This window comes from Diadema antillarum, unplaced genomic scaffold (assembly GCF_040938485.1).
Source record: "Diadema antillarum isolate AM-2024a unplaced genomic scaffold, OU_Dant_1.0 seq00000581_RagTag, whole genome shotgun sequence".
NCBI lineage: Eukaryota > Metazoa > Echinodermata > Echinoidea > Diadematoida > Diadematidae > Diadema > Diadema antillarum.
In genome coordinates this window covers 80,477-99,662 of record NW_027271515.1, presented here as the reverse complement: position 1 = coordinate 99,662, position 19,186 = coordinate 80,477, and the positions used below count along the sequence as shown (strand labels likewise).

General features: G+C 39.0%; 2 protein-coding genes across 2 annotated transcripts; both read right to left on the bottom strand.

Annotated features, from left to right (window-relative positions):
- Nucleotides 1-2,861: 2,861 nt before the first annotated feature.
- LOC139735486 (E3 ubiquitin-protein ligase TRIM71-like) lies at nucleotides 2,862-6,107 on the bottom strand. Its single transcript, XM_071646241.1, has one exon. It carries the CDS (start codon nucleotides 5,723-5,725, stop codon nucleotides 3,392-3,394), a length of 2,334 nt encoding a protein of 777 aa, XP_071502342.1. The 5' UTR covers nucleotides 5,726-6,107; the 3' UTR covers nucleotides 2,862-3,391.
- A 7,319-nt stretch (nucleotides 6,108-13,426) lies between these two features.
- On the bottom strand, nucleotides 13,427-17,839 carry LOC139735463 (macrophage scavenger receptor types I and II-like). The gene is made up of 2 exons (XM_071646219.1): nucleotides 17,521-17,839; nucleotides 13,427-13,494 (listed from the first exon to the last, which is right to left on the bottom strand). The coding sequence occupies exons 1-2, from the start codon at nucleotides 17,837-17,839 to the stop codon at nucleotides 13,427-13,429; spliced, it is 387 nt and encodes a 128-aa protein (XP_071502320.1).
- Between the last annotated feature and the right edge of the window lie 1,347 nt (nucleotides 17,840-19,186).

The window sequence follows — 19,186 nt, the reverse complement described above, 5'->3', positions numbered from 1 at the left end:
TTACGATCATAAGCCTCCTGTTATCATATTCTGCTGTGCTTCAAAACCAATGAATCTTCACTGTAGCAGTGTGGCAGTTACATACGTGTAAACACACTTAAAAAACAAAAGGACAACAACAACAAAAATGGGAGTTATGTGATTTTCAGGGAAGTGGCTTTAAAGACCTGGTAACATGGGGATACCACGGAGAAAAGTCTGGCCCAGCTTGGGTGTATTCGAGAATATCTGTAACAAATTGGGTACTACAAAAGTGTACTTTCTCTGTGTAATCACTGATCTCTGTGTAAGTAGGCCTACACTGTACACAAATGGCCAAAGAATAATGAGTGTCGAGAGTCAACCATTACTAATGAGCATTTAAAGGGATCGTATAGTTTTGGCTTTAAAAAATGTCTTTTAATATCCTTTAAGCTCCGATACACATACTGTTTTTGCAGACCGGTACTATCTGTGGTTTTTTTAATGTACTTGGGTGGGTGGCGAATTAATTGAGCTGCTACTCTTGAATCCCCTCGCTAACTGGGTCTAAGGCGTATACGATGTGCAGAAAATCTTGAGGGCTCAAACAATGACATTTTACAACTTACATGCCTAACAAAATAACTCTATATGGAAAGCCTGACTGGACCAACATGCTTCGACGTGGTACATGTACTGTCAAAAGTGGGGTATTTCATAATCATCATGCAAACACACAGTATCACTGCAAAAACACAATTTGAATAATATGGTAAACAATTATGCACACCGACTGAGCTCACTAAATACTGGAGGGATCGCTAAAACAAAATGTCAAAGCTGTGAATGAGTGGGCAATAATGTTGATGAAATTAAGAAAGGTAACTGCAACAAACAAACAAATAAATAAACAAATGTGACCTTACATCTTACAGTGGACAGTTAAGGTATTTTAACTCAGGCTGCAGTATATTTCCCTTGGCAGCTAATACTACATCATCTTTGGCAAAGTCAGCATAATGTTAGAAAATGTGGCATATTTCAACTAAAAGAAACATTTAGTGTTACATTTTAGGCTCCCTCTGCAATAATAGCTTAGATTTCATTGGGAGCATTATCAGTTAAAAAGGCATCCCTGAGCATAACAAACTGATAAACCTGAAGAATGAAATAAAAGTGCCTCCAACTTTTACAAATGTGGTTGGTACATGTACAACACTGTATCAAACAATGTGCAACTGGTAGCCACATTTATATATAATGCATGCACACAATAATCAAATCATATACAATGTAACTGCTGCAAGACTTGGTATGAAAAACATTTCACATGTAATACAGCTTTATATTGTCAGCAGTAACGCCACTTGGATTAGCTGAAAATGAAGCTAGCTGTACAATATTCAGGATTCTGTTGCATTGCTCAATACAAAAAATTTAAATTGTCTATGACAATGAGAGGTTTATATGGTAATACTAAGTAACAACTGGGGAGTAACATCCAAAATGACAGCAAAACTTTACTATTGTAGTTAATATTTTCACATTTATATGCCCAACTAAAATGAACCCACACAAATCCCTGCACAACAATTTACTCTTTTTTTTTGCTAAGTCACAATACATATAAATGAATATTATATCTAAATAATATAAATTTGCATTTTTAATCAAGCGATGGCAACAAAATGCTTTGCACTTGAAGCCTGTTCATCATATAATATCAGTAAATGCAGCTGCAAGTTTGTACAGTTTTTTCCTTCAATTCAAGGATAAACAATTTACCTCGTAATCTACAACACATGCATGTTTTATAAGCAATTTACAATCACTTCATCATTCTTGAACCTGAGACGTGGACAAAGAAATCTTGAACCACATGTAATCTTCTTCTTGAGGTAGAGCACACCAAATCACATTGAGGTAGATACCAAGCGCAGCCATGTTTGTTATTGGGAGTGGTCAACCACATCAAGAAATCTCATCTCCTTCCTTTCAACCCTTACCCTTTCAGTCAAAATAAAAACTAAATTAAAAAAAGGGGGAAACAATAAATAAATCAACTCTTGTCATGGGCATGCCCTTTGATGACTGTACAATGTATGTAGTCATTTTCAACACGTACAATGTACTGTATGCTCAGAAAGCAGGATTGTTTAAGATTTGGTAACAAAATGAAATGAAGCCTGAAACTGGCTAATTAGTGATGGTGGTGTGAATGCACTATCTGATGTATTCAGTGCAAGCAGTTTGTCAAGGCAAAGCATGTCATCTTAAGAAAATAGTTAGTCTGGGTCGAGTATTGCCTTCAGGGCAAACTAAGGTATACAAAAGCACAACATTTTTTCAATGTATTATGCAATCATTTTGACAAAAAAAAAATGCACAAGTCGCACTGAACAACCATTAAAAAAAAACCAACAAAAAACCCCTACTAATTTCAATGAACAGTGTATATGAAACTCATTTCATGCTATTAAATCCATAAGTTACACTGTAGTTGGGTACTCGTTTTCGTTTTACACATCAAATTGATAAACATCTGCTCGGTTTGTATCGTATAATGCACAGCACAAAGAGAGTAGGCTTATAGAGCAGGAACACTATGCCAGACACAGCAGATTATGTCTGTACTTGTCATTTTCTGGACTGATGCTCTGGTATCTCAACACAACACTGATGCCAGCTAAAATGACGAGTTCTTATGCCTGGTATTCAAGCAAAAGCCTACTGCACCAGTTGGCCAATATGTGAAACAGCATATAAAGTTACACTCAGCTGAGCATAAAGCGCTATGTGTCTCTCTTGTTCATTATGTTATGGCCTGACACTGAATTTGAAAAGATAAAAAGAAGCCGTTTCCAGTCATTTAATTGTAACAAGGAAACTCTTTGCCCATACTTCGAATGCGCAGCAAGCCTTTGTATTTTTGTCTACCATAAATCACAATAAGCACATAATATTAAAGCAATCCTCATAACCCAAGACTTGTACTTGAAACGGAACAAGATGGCCTTAGTGCAGGTCATGGTATACACAAACATACAGTTTGTACACAGAATGAGGAGTTTGTTCAAGATGAAACTCTATTTCATTTTCCTAAAATTGCCAGAATAAAACTGCAACGCCATTACAATTCAATTGATGAAGGGCAGATATGTAGCAGAAAAATAACATCTCATCATTGTTTGAGTACCCGCATATCATTGTTGATCAGATCATAATTGCTAACCTGCCTGGAAGTTTGAGTCAGAGAATGTTAAACACTTTGCTTTGAGCACTTTAATTTACACACAAACACAACATTTTAGAGTGTTACAGGCATATGATGCAAACGAAAGTGGGGATATCACAAGCCCGGAATTATCCTCCAATAAAATACTTCAGACCTCGTAACACAAAAGGCCTACTTCAAGTACCCGTATTTACTTCAGAATGCTTGCACACGATTGTTTCCGAAATCTACAACCAGTATGACACCATCAGGAGATACACAAATACCAGATGGGCGATCAAGCTGCCCAGAGCCTGTACCTGGCATGCCAAACTTACACAAAAAGCTGCCATTTGGCTGAAATACTTGAATGCGATGGTTACGCGAGTCGGCAACGATGATATAGCCCTCCTGATCCACAGCCACTCCCTGAGGTCTCAGAAACTGGCCATTGTTGGTTCCCTCAGAGCCAAGGTACTGTGCAGACTGGAAGTCAGAATGAATCACTACCAAACGGTGGTTGTTGAAGTCGGTAGTAACTATGTGGCCATCATTATTGTATGCCACCCCTCTGGGCGAATCAAAGTGCTTCCACAGTGCTCCCTCAAAGCCAAACTTATTGATGAAAGTACCATCTGGGTTGAACTGCTGAATCCTGTGGTTCCGGGTGTCTGAAACCAGGATTTTCCCCTCGCTGTTCACTGCAACATCCCAGGGATAGTTGAACTGGCCATTCTTACTCCCCTTCTCACCAAACTTGAAAAGGAACTGGCCCTGCACAGTGAAGACTTGACAGCGGTGATTATCCTTGTCTGCCACGATGATGTTGCCTTCACCACTAACTGCAACTCCTGCTGGGCGATCAAATTGTCCATTACGCGTTCCTGGTGAGCCAAACTTATGACTGAAGGAGCCATCTGAGTTGAATATCTGGATGCGATTGTTGCTGCGGTCTGCCACGATGATACGGCCATCAGCATCAACAGCAATCCCCCAAGGTCGGCAAAGCTGTCCATCTCCTTCTCCTTCACCTCCGAAAGTCATGAGGGCTGGACCAATGGTGGTGAAGTTGCGTGCATTTCGTGCTGTGATAACAAATGGACTGTCCATGATATTCTTCCCCTTGATGGTAACTGACAGGTAATGCTGTCCTTCGAGTGTAGGTCGATAGCTGCCCAGGTATGTGCCATTTTGTTGATCGATGACTTCTGCTGGGTACAAGACCCCGTCTGGCCCACGTACTGTCACCTCCAAGACCTCTCCGCCTACACATCTCGGTTCATTGTTGTGATCTTTAGAGTGAACCATAAAAGAAGCAATCTTTCCAACCAAGGCACGCTTCAATCCATCACCAGTGGCAAAGCAATTTGGGGGGTAAGCACTACTGCTGATGTATCCCATTGATAGTATGGCAGTGTGCAGGACACTATCAGGTGGAGTAAAGAAGATCCCATCATCTTCCTGAGGCTGGAGATAGCCCCTCAGACTCTTCAGTGTACGCATCTCAGATGTGATCTTTTCTTTTGTTTTCAGGACATCCACATCTGTGCCCGAGTCAAGAGCTTTCTCAACAGTTCCCATACACTCTGTCAAGCTCTCCATTGCCTGTTGGATATCATCAGCTTGCGAATGAAGAGATTTGCTTTTTACTTGCCGAATGACTTCAACCTTGCGCAGCAATTCCCTCTCTCTCTCATCCAGTGCCATTTTGTGCCGACGGATATTTGAGCGCACCTCAGACGCCACAGCCTGGCACCTGATCTCAACTCTTTCTGCCATTGCTTGTGTGTGGGCTAAGCTTTCCTGCAGTGCTCTGGAGCTGGCTTTGGCATCATTCAGCATGCGCATGGTCATGGCTTTGCTATCTTGAACAGCATCTTGGAGGTAGACTACGCTGTGGCCACTATGCTCTACCATGGTGCACTCTCGACAGATGGCCTTGTAACAGGTGTCGCAATACAGACGGAGCATCTCCTTGTGGATATCACAGTAGCTTGGTGGTCTGTCTGAGACAGGTTGCATCTTCGGAGGTTGGTACCCAAGGCCATACTGATGGTAGGGATAGAGCATTGGGACCTTGGCATGAGGTCTGCTGCCATTTACCCCTTCCAAGTACACAATGGTGTGATCTTTCGTGAGGCGCACACGCTGGTGAGCTAGGACACAACTTTCACACAGAGCCTCACTGCAGTCCTTGCACACCCTCGTAGCAATCTGACCTTCTTCGCAGGAGCTGCACTGTCGCCTGTGGTTTTCTGCACTGCCAAACATTCTGCCATCCAATTCATCATCATGACTGCTAACAACATCAAGGATATTGTTGATGAGGATACTAGAGGTGAGACCATCCAGTCCCATATCACCGAGTGATGTTTCATGCATGCAAACCGGGCATTTGACACGATCTGGCTCAGCAACACGTTTTTCCAAACAAGGCCGACAGAAACTGTGCAAACATTGCAATATTTTGGGGTCTGTTATGCGCTCGGAGCACAACGGACACCACTGCTGAGAATCATGGAACTCGTCGACCTCATTTGGAGTGGCCATGAGCTTGCTGAACAAGCTATTATGAGATGATAAGTAGGGTATCTGTTACACAAAGTTTCGGGTAAAACAGATCTAATCAACAACGTACCGTCAAGTTCATACTCTCGCTCACAACCAGCGATGGGCTTGGGCTGCCTGCCAATGGTCTCACTGCCCGATCGTTTGCGATCAATTTGCTCTGTCTCGTACATTCGGCTTTGCTTTTCCTCTTGACGACGTCGTTCAATTACAGTGCCCCAAAGGATATTGTTTTGTTTGTGGCCAGTAGAGCCACTAAGTCCAGGATCAAGACCATCTTCTCGGTCAATGTTTAATCCTTCATGAAAGAGACATAGTTCGACGGAAGGCATTCAAAATAAGCTCGAAAACAACGTTCCTCGCCACTGCTGGTACAGCGTACTTCTTTTTACGAGGTTCTTTGCTAGTCTTTCAATACACACGGTGGGTACGCTGCGCTAGCATAGCATCAAAGGTCTAGCATACTCACTACTGTGTGTATGTGATAACACGCTACTACTACAGCTATGTACAGTACGCACGTACACACACACACACACACACAACACACACACACCCCTACACACACGTACACGAGATCAATGAGTGGGTAAAGTAGGATGAGGTCGGTCGGTCGGATTCACATAGGAGCTTACGAGTGTGCCCTAACAGCCCCAACTGTGTAAGGCCAAGAGGATGTGCGTGTGTTTGTGTGTATGTGTGTAACAGCTACGCAGCAGCTCATCCCGTGCCATATGAATACAAACACTGCATGCGTAAAACACATACTACAGTACGATAAACTGAAAGCCCGCGGAGTGTGTGACTTTACCCGTTTTGTTGATGATTAATCTGACCTCGTTCCTACAACTCTGATCCGACCTGAATAAATTTCATTGACCAAATGCCATGGTCATTGATGGTAATGTTATGCATTCAGCTTTGCAAATTATGTTTCCATGAACAACAACGAAAAGAAGAAGTGAAAATTGGAGGCATCACCGCTGCTAGTATATTTGATAATCACTTTTGTTTTACTGCTACTGGCCACATAGGTATCGGTATCAAAAGCCCACAGTGGTGAATGGAAACAAACAAATAAACAAGCAAGCAAACAAACAAACAAACAAACAAACAAACAATCGATCAATCACTCAAACATTGCTATATAACCCGATATAATAGTACTTTGTGTTACATTTACTGTAATACCCCATGAACACAAATTTTGTTTATGATCGCTGACTAGCACTGTATGATTGTGACAGTGGCCAGCGCACCTATTATGACGCAACTTCTTTCTCTCCCCCCCCCCCCTCCCCCTCCCCCATGTCTGTCATCATTAGTTGGCTTTCAATGATTTCATTCTGTGCGAAGTGGACCCTACACAAACCTTGGTTTTGTAAAAATGAATTTTTACAATAAAAAACAAAGTAACCCTGAAAAAAAAAACCAGAAAAAAGCAAACATATAACTTTATGTTTGGTTTTTTTCAGACTTATAATATGTTTCATTGTTTGGTTTTAGTGTTCGATTATACAGTTTCATGTAACAGGGCCCAACCGTTTTTCTCAATTTTAATTGTCTTAATTCTCGAGTATAAAGAAACAAACAAACACAAAACAAATATACAGAGTGATGAGTAGTCCTATTGGGGTATACAGAATTCTTTAGAATAAGGAATTAAAATCTGCGACTGCATTGAAGTTTTTTGCCCCTAAAGTGGTGGAAACAAAGAAAAAATGTGATTTCCTCTCAAAACTGCACGATCTTTTTTTTTTCTCAACATAATTATGTACACATACCGGCGTAGCATAATAGTTTTGACATTGTAATGTATAATACTCTAGTAGTCCAACATGCTAGGTCCTGACTTGAAAAGGGCCTATATCCATTCATCAATACATTTTCTGTTCGCTTATTTTACTAGATTTCGACGAAGTGACCTGTCTGTTTTGCACGTTCAGAATCTTCAATTCTGTAAAATTACTACTATCAAACAGTCAGGAATTGGGGGTTCAGGTTCATTATAGGCCTACACACTATAGGGTCTATAGGCCTACGCATGTCCGAGTTGTAATGCTCGTGTCAAAGTAATTTGTTTTATTCATCAGTTCTGGAAATATAAAGTAGGGCCTGTGATGGCACTCTAGCAGTCAGTCCGGCAGAACTAAATCTTCTGTCTTGCAGAGAAACCAAGTTCAAAGACCTCTGTTTAGTGCAACCAATAAAGTTAGTAATCTTTTTTTTTTTTTTTTTAATTCCTTAACTCCTTACCTTGATGTCTTGTTATGAGGAAGAATATATTATGCATCACTGCTTCCTATCTCTCTGCCATTGTGTTTATTTTTCCGATCCTTTCCTCTCCCGCTCCTCCCATTCATCTTTCCTGGAAAAGTCTTTTTAAATGCCCACGCTGCCTCTGTTCTCCCGAGGCGTGGGCGATTCAAAGATTGCATAACAGTCGACTTTGACCTATAATCAGGATCAATAACACCCCCACCCCGCTTTGGTCAAACTTGGTATAGTCTGACGCGTTCCAGACCCAAGTGCCAACTGTTGAGTCCTTTCCACAAAATGCGCCTTCCCCAAGAAGTCGCCGCCTAGACAAACCTGCAAGACTACCATCCAGCGCAACCTGTTACTTCTTTCGTCGTTAGAGGGCGTTGATATTCTGGGACGCAAAGGCATACTAGTCGAGACTAAGCTTAGTAATGGTATTGTCAGGGAGGTGAGACGAACCTCCCGGGTATTGTCTAAGTAAAATAACAACAATATTCGAATTAATGAAATTCTTGCGTCGAGTTGTTTTTTTTTTCAGTTGCAACTGATTGATAAGTTGTCCTGCATCGATGTAAATAAGGGTCGAATTAATCAGTGTTCTTGAGTAGTAGCAATGATTTAAAAAAAAAAAAAAATCAAGGGCATATACATACTCGGGCAGATGGATTCGAACAAACGATCTTCCGATCGATGTAGGGCAATTTTTCGATCAGTTGCAACTACAGCTGTACAGTATATTCCTGGTGCAGAATCCTAGGATGAGAGATATGTGTTTGAAGCCTCTTCATTGGGTCCTCGGTTGGTCAGAGTGCCCGTATCCGTAACCGAGGCGAACTCGGGTCAGAGAGTGAGTCATGATTTTTGTTTTTGCTTTTTTGTTAGCTTTCTACTTCTTGTTTTGTTGGATGGACCTTTTTTGACAGTTTTTTCTCTCTCATTGATTCAATTCAAAGCGTTTCCCTATCCATAACAACTTGATGTCTGCATGTGTGTATAACCATCTCATGTCGATATGTCAATAGGACCGTTTGAAGTGGGGCACGATGGCACGAAACACAATAATTTCATTATAGGCCCCCTACATGTACTTTTGTGCTCACAACACAAGGCCTTCGGCTCTTGACTTTTACCCTGTATATGAAGAATGACACAGATTAAGCGCCAATTCTAAATATTTCAAAGTATAGCCTCATCAGATAGAGCAAAATTAAACTTTTCCAGTATAGTAGGCCCTTACTTATTTATATAGGGCCTACATAATTATCAAGGAATATTCTTGGAATCATTATCAAATATTCAAATTTCCTATCATTTTCTCTGTTTCCTGTAAATCGCAGATATTTCAAACTAACACTCTTATTTGGCATCAAACTCTTCATTATCTTTAGTCCTCGTTGTTGATTGTGAGGGACGGCATGACAGGCCAAACGAATCTGTTGTATGCTTACCATAATGATATGCCTGATCTTATTATCCCAAACACACACACACACACACACACGTATACACGCGGACACACGCACAGACACCTCAACACAAACATATACACAAACTTGTAAACACACCATGCGCTTGCCCGTGTTAAGGAAAGTGGAAATATTAAACGCTAAAGTAAACGTTTGAGGAGAATCCGACAATGTGTTGATGATTATGATGATGACTATTATTATCATTTATTATTATCATTATTACTATCATTATTATCATTATTGTTATTATTATCATTATTATTATTTTTATTATTATTTCTATTATTATTATTATTATTATTATTATTATTGTTGTTGTTGTTGTTGTTACTTGTAATTTGGCTAATTTCCGCTCTAGACGGCAACATTATGTAACAATTATGATGTTATACCGAAGCAGGACAATACAATAGAGAGAAACTCTTACAGGAATATACATTCTTTAAAAAAAGAGGAAACGTAACTTGACTTGTTATTGAGAATGGTGAAAGTGAAAGTACTCCTCTATTTCCGCCATGTTCAAGTTGATAATCAAAGTAAAATCAGATGGTCTGCATTAATTTCTTATCAAAATCAACATAGGCCTGCTTGTTCATGAGATGGAGTTGCAAACATTATTCTCCATGCCTTCCCAGAACAGCTAAGTCTAGTGCTAATTCGATGTCAATTGAAGAAGAATTGTTTGTTTTGTTGTTGTTTTTTCTTTCCTTTCTTTACTATTTTCTTTTTATCGTTCCACTATACCATGGACCCAAGGTATCATGGTGATAGATGTACTATGACATCGTGAAATGTACATGTTCCATCTGGAGAGGGCGTCCCATGAAATCGACTACTGCAGTAGTTTACACTTAGTGCATCACTCTTTAAAGGGGCATTCCGGACGATTTTCATAATTTCCCATCATGTAGTACATAAATCAACAGCTCCATGTATAGATTCGTGGAATTTATTGTGGTCCTTGAGCAGAGAAACCAATAAATTGAAAATCTTAGACAAATTACATTGAACAGTGTTGATGACATCAGTCGAGCCTCATAATATTTCAGAAATGTAGCAGTGTAATTCGATTACAATACCGCTTGCTCAACAAGTTCACCTGTGAAAAATCTATGCATGCCTTCTTCTTTTGTTCTGCTTCCTTGAGCCCCAACTCATGCATTCTTATGGTGAGGCTGCTATGTCATCATCCTTATTCATTGCACTTTGTTATAGATTTTGAAAACATTCTCATTCCTCATCCCAATCAATAAAAAATCTGAAACTCTGTACTCATTTTTTTTTTTTTCAAATGTAAAAGTCTGGAAATCATCCGGAGGTCCCCTTTAACGGATTGTCTGATTTTTCAAAATATCTTCACCTACGCTACAGATAATTTCGGAGTAGTTTACTTTGAAGTTGCATTGGGAGTCGATTGAGAAATTCGATGGATTTTCTCACCAGTGCTGCGTAATGATAGAACATCAATTTTCCTCCATAATGATTACACTAGGTATAATTTCTGTATACAGATTACGACATCTGACAGCGAACTGGTCTGTTGATAGTACAATGTAATTGTCATCCAAACTAGGGGGTGAATGCCGTAAGCCTCAGTAGAAATTCCTTTGATATTAAACTGACCTTTAATATTATCATGTAAATATTATGTTATCGCCCTCACAAACTAAATCATCATCGTCATCATCATGGCCATCATCACCATTTTGGCATTGCATTTTGCTCTTTTTTTCCTGTCCTATGCTGTAGTACCATATATTTTTGGTGATTTCTTGTTTTACTTTTGCCTAATGAAAGTGAAAATTTTATTTCATCAAATAAAGGCAAATGAAACAAATCAACAAATGAACGCTTCCCCCCGAAAAAAAAATCCAAAAGGTCAAAATGTAAAAGAGGCGTTTTTTCCTTCTTGCATTTGTTTATCAGAGTATACGTTTTCTTCGTTACTATATTGTATTGATATTGTGTTATTTTGTGGCAAATGTTTTGCTTTGTTGGAAATGAAACAAATGAAATGACATGAAATCATAACGTTTGGGATTAAATCTGAATTCGGTGATAACCTATACTGCGCAAATACAATTTACGTTAAGAAACGTTCCTGTGAGAGATTAATGACTCTTTTTCAGATGTACGTGTTATTGTTAGTATACGCCTCATTCTCAATACAAAAATGATACATCGGGGATTACACAATCGCGCACTGCAAAAAGTCCGGTGTTAGATATGAGACACCAAGCTGGTGATAAATTTCCATTGCTCATTTTTATGGTGTTATAACACCTCCGGGTGTCATATCAAAATATAAAATTATTATGAATAGTTTCTTAATTACTGTTCTTATTGATGATTTTGAACTTCAACAAGACGATCAAGAACTTTCCGATAAAGGGCTTGATTTTTGAAGAAAGGTATAAACACATTTACACCAGAGTAACACCAGTAGATGTGGTCTGCTATTAAAGATGGACGGGTGTTATACCAATGACATTAACACCAGCAATATCATATCAACACCTTGATGCGGTGTCATTGTGGAATTGATACCAACGCAGTGTCAGAAATATCACCAGCTACAGTGTCAAATTAACACCACGAAGTGCCAGGTGAGCATTTTTCAACACCATCTCATCACAACATACTTTCTACACCCGTGGATGTGGTCCTCTATTGACATTTGATCGTCCCAACACCTATGTACATGTACATGTATTATAATTTTGCAGTGCGCGATCACAAACTCTCATCGTAGGTGGCAGTATGTCACTATTGCAAACACGACAAAGAGATGTTATAAAATCTCTTTGACAGAGCGGGCAGTGGGCAATCACTGATCCCTGTGTATCCCACGAGAGATTAGTGGCGAGCATAGTACAATGTACTCTGATTTGGTTGCTGTTCTTGTTAACAAGGGCTCGCTCATTCATGAGTTGAATATATCAGTGCCAGTACAGGACTTGGCATAAACTTTGTTGTTACATTAATAATAAGCTAACACTTTACATGAAGTATTAGTAAAGTTTTTTGTTTTGTTTTTTGTTTTTTGTCATTTGTTTGTGGGTTTTTTGGCTGAAAACATGACATTAAGCACGTGTATCGAATAAGTCTTGCCACCGCCTCCTCGAATTCATAAAATGATTTTTTTTTCTCCACCACGATTCAGATGTGGCGTCATGTAGTTCCTGAAGCAAAAAATGTTACTAGTAATGGACATAATGTATACATTAGTAATGGCTTTTATCATGAGACAGCGACAACACTAAACAATAAAGCAGTACAAGTCTACACTTGTGTTCGATTTATTGATCACAAACATAGACATTTCAATATCTTGCTAAAAATGTTATACATGTACATGTACAGTTGATATTCCTGTAAACGTTTCCGACAGCCTTACGTGAACTATATAGAGTACATAAACGTATTTCAGTTTATTAAGAAAGACAAAAAATATCACATTGATGTCAAATAGTGATTTTGATTTTTTTCCTACCCGGCAACTTAGGGAAGCGCACCAGGAAAAGCCTGACATCTTGTACCCTTGTATTTTGCTTGTTTTGTTTATCTGTTATCACGTGTATTATCTTGCAAATACCGAATAGATAATCATAATGATAATAAATACTGATAAAGTAAATTGCTGTCGTTTTGACTAGTTTAACATACATGGGAGCTCATAAATTATCAACTATTCCCCACTGACACATTGCAACAACAGACACGGTCATGAAGAGTATATACACTGGTATTTAGGGGATATTTATGTTAGTAATGAAAGGACCTGGTAATAGTGAGCACTATGTTTGATACGAGATTTACTCTTACGCTACATAATGGTACTCTATTCGTGTACACACCGAATCACAGGTGAGGGCCCGGGCCCCTACGACTCCTACACGTTTATGAATACCGGCCCTGTACGGGTTCTCAGCTCTTAAGGCACATTTTACTGCTACATCAGCACCATGTGATGCTGCTCCCAAGGTGTGGCCTTTGCTGAAGTCGCGTTGGTCCTGGCAGCTTGGGAAATAACGGTATAAATACTAGTATTATGATGTTTGTAGACGAGATGGCGACCTCTATCGGCTGGCTCTGTAAACGATGCAGATGATTCCAAATACGATCACGATGCCAACCAAAACCGGGGTTGCTGGTATCCAAAATTCTGACCAGTCAGAAAAAAAAGGAATGATAACTTATGTTTGGCAAGAAATTTTTGGAGATGAAAACAAAATAGAAAAAATTCAGATACATACCTATTTCATATCAATTATACCGATTGAAGGGACACGCAGGTTAGTGGTTGGTTTGATGTCTCGTCAGTAATTATTGCGTAAGGCCTTAATGGTATAAAATGATTGTATGACTAGTAATCACTGTAAAGATGTGAATTCCATCAGCCTTATCCAATATTAGTAACGCATCAGTGAAAGTTTGACGAAAATCAGACAATCTGTTCAAAAGCTATAAATTTTGTAAGTTTCTGCCCAGTCATTACTGGATGAGAAAACTACTACCGTCCTGTTGACGACGTCATGTGCGTAGAACGAGACATGGAAAATATAAAGGGAATATCACAAAATATAATTTTCAGAAAAAATACACATTCCCTCGATTTGTCACTGATGTACTAGGTGTTTCAAAAAACATTTCCCACTTTTGATCATTGATAGCTCAAAAACTATTCATTCGATAAAACTGTCATTGATATAAATAATAGCTGAATAGTGTTCAATTTGGTTGAAGGTAATTTAAATGTGAAAGCATAAATCAGTTTCATTAAATCTAAGATTGATTTTGAAGTAAGGTTTCAGATTTTGATCAAATTTTAACCCTCTGTACAAAAATGAACTTTGCACAGGAACCAATGATGTGTATGTGAGTGTGTGCTGACAATGGCCCTGAACAATAGACATGCCTGAACCACCTGTTGACTAGGCGTCAGTCTCGTGCTCCCTGGCACATGAATGCTTAATCAATAATTCATGTGGATTGCCCAGGGCACTGCTAGTCTGGATTCATGCACGGTAAAGGGTAAACTGTATGCACATGGAAAAAGTAAGCACATATGCTTCCATGTGCTTCCAAACACCACATTCCGTTCCAGCTGGCAATCATTTTCAATTTTTGCTTCACATATCACTAAATTTGGGATATAAATAAGCATGAATGATCTAAAGTTCCTCATTTTAATACAACTGTCTACTAATTAAATAGTCAGACAAATTTTTCGCTTTTTGATAAAAAGAAATCATTTTTGATAAAGAGTTCAGCAGCATTTATCATTGGGGCGATATGTTTCACAGTAGATTTATTTAAGGCTCCATTTACACAAGTGTATACTCTAATTGATTTTCTTTGCTTCCTGTCACCATGTTTACGATAGAACAGAAGGTATTCATTGTAATTTCGTTTTTCAGAAGTAGGGAGAGCACCTATCGAGACCCAACGACAGTATCTGCAGGCGTTTGACTTTACACAGATACTGCCAGAGGCTGAATAAAGACTAGTTGTGATAGTGGAATTTCTCATGAATAAATAATGAAGCATTCAAACCCTAACCATTGTTTAGGACCATTGTCAGGGTGTTAACCACACACTCCCATACACACCCATTGACCCCTGTGCAAAGTGAAATTTTGTACAGAGGGTTGAAAATAGAGCAAAACCTGGAACCTAACTGTGAAATTAATCATGGATTTCATGAAACTGATTTATGTTTTCATATTCAAACCACCTTCAACCAAATTGTACACTATTCAGCTATTACTCATATCAATGACAGTGTTATCTGATATATAGTTTATGAATTATTAAGAATCAAAAGTGGGAAATGTTTTTTTGAAACACCTAGTTAAGGGTAATATTATTCCCCCTGCATTTTTATAGAGGCAAGTCAAGTGCTCATGAATTATGCAAGAAAAGTGAATTGAATCGAAGAAACTGAATTTTCTTTATAAAATTATTTTCTTTATATCGTTCTACACAATGTCATGTGACATCACAAACTTTAGTAGTTCTCATATCCAGCGATCCAACAGATTGTCCAGTTTTCATTAAACTTTTGCTCATGTTTTCTATTTCCGCATTCCCTCACATGTGTATATGACCTGAAAGGGATGTTCCCAAGAAGTTCTCCGACTGGACTTATAAAAGCGCTGTGCCTTATTCCTGAAGATGAGATGGTTTTGTTTGTGTGTGTAGCTGAGCATTCATTATGTGCGTGTGTGGTTAGGTAGTATATTAGTAGTTGTAATGGGCATGGGTGGGCTGCGGATTGTGGAGAGAAGGGAATGGTAGGTCAGTGGCGGATGCAGAGGGGGGCGCACTGGGCGCGCCCCCTCTTTAGTTTTTTTTAAAACAAAAGAAATAAAAAGAAAAAAATGAGGGGGGGGGGGCGTGCGCCCCCATTATGGTCCTGTTGACCTTTTGGAGCAGTGATTTAAAATATTTTCAAGATATCACTTTAGATGCATAATACTGTGTGGGTCAGTTGTATCACAAAACACCCTACTATATAAAATTTTTGCAACAAAGCCTAAAATATAAGGAGATATCACCGTTTTTCTCATTAAACTATAACTGTAGACGGTTTAATCTGGAAACATTTTTTATTATACGTATTGTTCACATTTTATATATTTAAAAATACTTAACATCGATTATACTGGTTCAAATTTTTACATTGGTTGTTTCTATCCCTTACATTTTAGAACTATTTAGAAGCACTAATGCTGTGTTTTTGTTCCATCTGCAAATGGTAAACTCTGCCTTTAATTTTGTAAAGGCGTCTCCCCTTTACGGAATTCCTGGATCCGCCCTGCAGGTGGTTATGTACAGGGCCGGCGCAGTGTTTTCAAAAGTGTGGGGGCCCACTTCCGGGTTTCATGAGCTAACAAGCAAAAAAAAAAAAAGTCCCTCATCTCTCCCCGTCCACTTCCGGGTTTCTTCAGCTGACAAGCAAAAAAAAAAAAAGGTCCTCAGCTCATTCTCTTCCCTCCCATTTCCGGGTGTTATAAAAAAAAAAGGTCTTCAGACAAAACACATAACCTTACCGCCGCCATACTTCAAGATCTCGATCTATTTCTTTTTTAGTGCCACTTACGTACTTCCGGGTTGAAAAAAGTGTGGGGCCCAAAGTGATGTCACCTTATATATTCCTTTGTATGGTGCACAAAAAGTGCGGGGGCCCGAGCCCTCACGGCCCCCACGGCTGCGCCGGCCCTGATGTAATACTGAGGCGCGGGGTGAGGATGGGAATAGGACATCACGAGCAATGACAGACTCCTGTCTGATATTTGTAATTTAAAGGGGAGGGGAGGTGAAGATACATGGAGGGTTTTTAATGTTTTGGATAACTATTGTAAAAGTATATTATCAGGAGCAGATGTAAAGGGGAGTTGTTTTGTGATGGTATTGATTATGACATAAAATGAAATTTAGATAAAATAGCTTTTTTTTGTTGGTAATTTTCTGTACTATTTTCGATCCATTTGTTATTGAGGTAAATGTGTGTCTCAGTTGTTATCTTCGTTAACTTAAATTGTGTGTATCAACAGTTACATTTTTTAATTTCTATTTCCTAGTTCGAAAATATGTTACTAAAAGAACTATTTATATTACACGTTGTACAGTAATACTAAATTGAATTGCTGTTTTTGGTATCATTTGAATGGAAGTAAATGAATATTATGGGGAAAAATACGTACCATTGTTTTGAAGTCCCTCATTGGCTCCCTCGGCAACTTCACGTACATCATATATGAAGAAAAAAAGAAGACATCAGGCATGATTACTGATAAGATATCTGCATCATAGGCCTATTCCTCGAGAAAGTAAAAAGAAAAAACAAAACCCAACCAATCAAATTTATGACGTGATATGAATGAATGAAAAGGCCGACCCTATTTATTTTGTTTTGTACGGGCAATTTCCGTGAAGTCCTTCCAAGTTGGTGAATTGCCTTTCTCACCTTTTTAATGCATGACAAATCACACGTTTCACATGTGAACGGCGAAATTAACAACATTTTGAATTAAAACCTACCTCTCACTGATCTCAGGCACCTGATACCGACGTCTATGATCAAGTCGCACCCAAAAAGCATTTCCTGGTAATCACGAATAAAACAATCTGTCAGACGGTCTTCGTTGCCGCTACATGAGGGCGTGGTAAACCACATCATTCCGACGCCGTGGTCAAAGGCGTAATGGTCCGTCACCACCTTGGCTCCGGTGAAATCCAGACTTAGCTGCCTGCACGCAACCATAGCGTCAGTGTCGTTGAAGTTCCTACTACATACGGTTCCCCAATGCTGTTCGAGGTAGATCTCTAATCTGCCCTCATTGGGGCGGATGCTTCCCATCAGCCTTAGATCGCCTTCACCTAAACACCATGGACAAAAAGCCATGCACGACGAGTGCGACTCAATCTCAGGAATGACTATATCAATAAGTGGAAGCAGTCATGAACTTATTTATGTCAAAATCAACCGATTATTTTGATCTTTTCAGTCCTGACGGGATTCGTATAGGGTGATGCAGCTGGCAACAATGAACACAGATACGTAAATGAATAAGAATTTGATCAGTAAAGGACGTTAATATACGCAATATAGTTGCCTCCACACGAATGAGCAAATTGTGAAACTTTGCACGAGTATGTATATGTCTGGACATTATTATTTTTGTTTAGTAAATATTGACCAAATTTGAAAAGAATTATTAAGAGGTGAAATAATAGGCACGCCATAGACTGGAATGAAGTCTTGATAATCAGAAAAAGGGATAAATGCAGGTCTATGTAAAAATAAACGACTGTTGTGTAAACGGTAATAATGTTTCTCAGAATCCAACATTTAAGACATATCCAGATTCTTTTGTTGCATTCTGATGCACCCTTTTTGCATTATGGCTTGTTACAGCTGAAATAAATCACAGCAATCATTAGTATATTGGTAGGAAATCATTGTGCCAACATTTATGATAGTAATCTAGCAGTTCTTGTTAGGTCCCATGTACACCCGAATCAAGGTCCTTCGTCGGAGATGACTTTCAAATGATATTCTGCACTATTTCCGTTATAGTTGCTCAGATATTTGCTAGTCTATATTGTTTGTAAATTGAAAATCTATGACATAAAGAAGCACATTATCTGCTCTACGTTGAAAAAAAAAATAATTGTGTAGTATTTATCCACTTACTCTGAGACACGGCTTGATTGACGCAGAAGGCAAAGACTAACAACATGAAACCCAGCTGAGAGCATGTACAATGTATGTTAATGCCGCGTCTCCTCTTCGACGGAACACATTTCGTCCTCAACGACATATCGCATTGCAACTGAGCCATCATCGGTCTTGAGCTTGATGAGAATATCAAGAGATGAGAAACAGAAAAAGAAATCAATTCATTTTCACTTCAAACGATGACATATGATTTGACTATTTTTTGTTTTATTTTCTTTATAGAATTATATCATCTTGCCATATCATCGAGGTACCCACATAGGATAGGCATAGTCTTTTTGAGTTAGTTCCATGCCAGTACTAATGTAACACCTCCTCAAGCTCTTGTGTCTTTGCTGGGTAAAAAAAAAAAACACGTCCCCCAAGACATGCGTGATGCCAACATCGTCACTGTCTAAAATAACAAGGGAGACCGCAGCGACTGCAACAACTATCGAGGCATCTCTCTCCTCAGTGTTGTCGGGA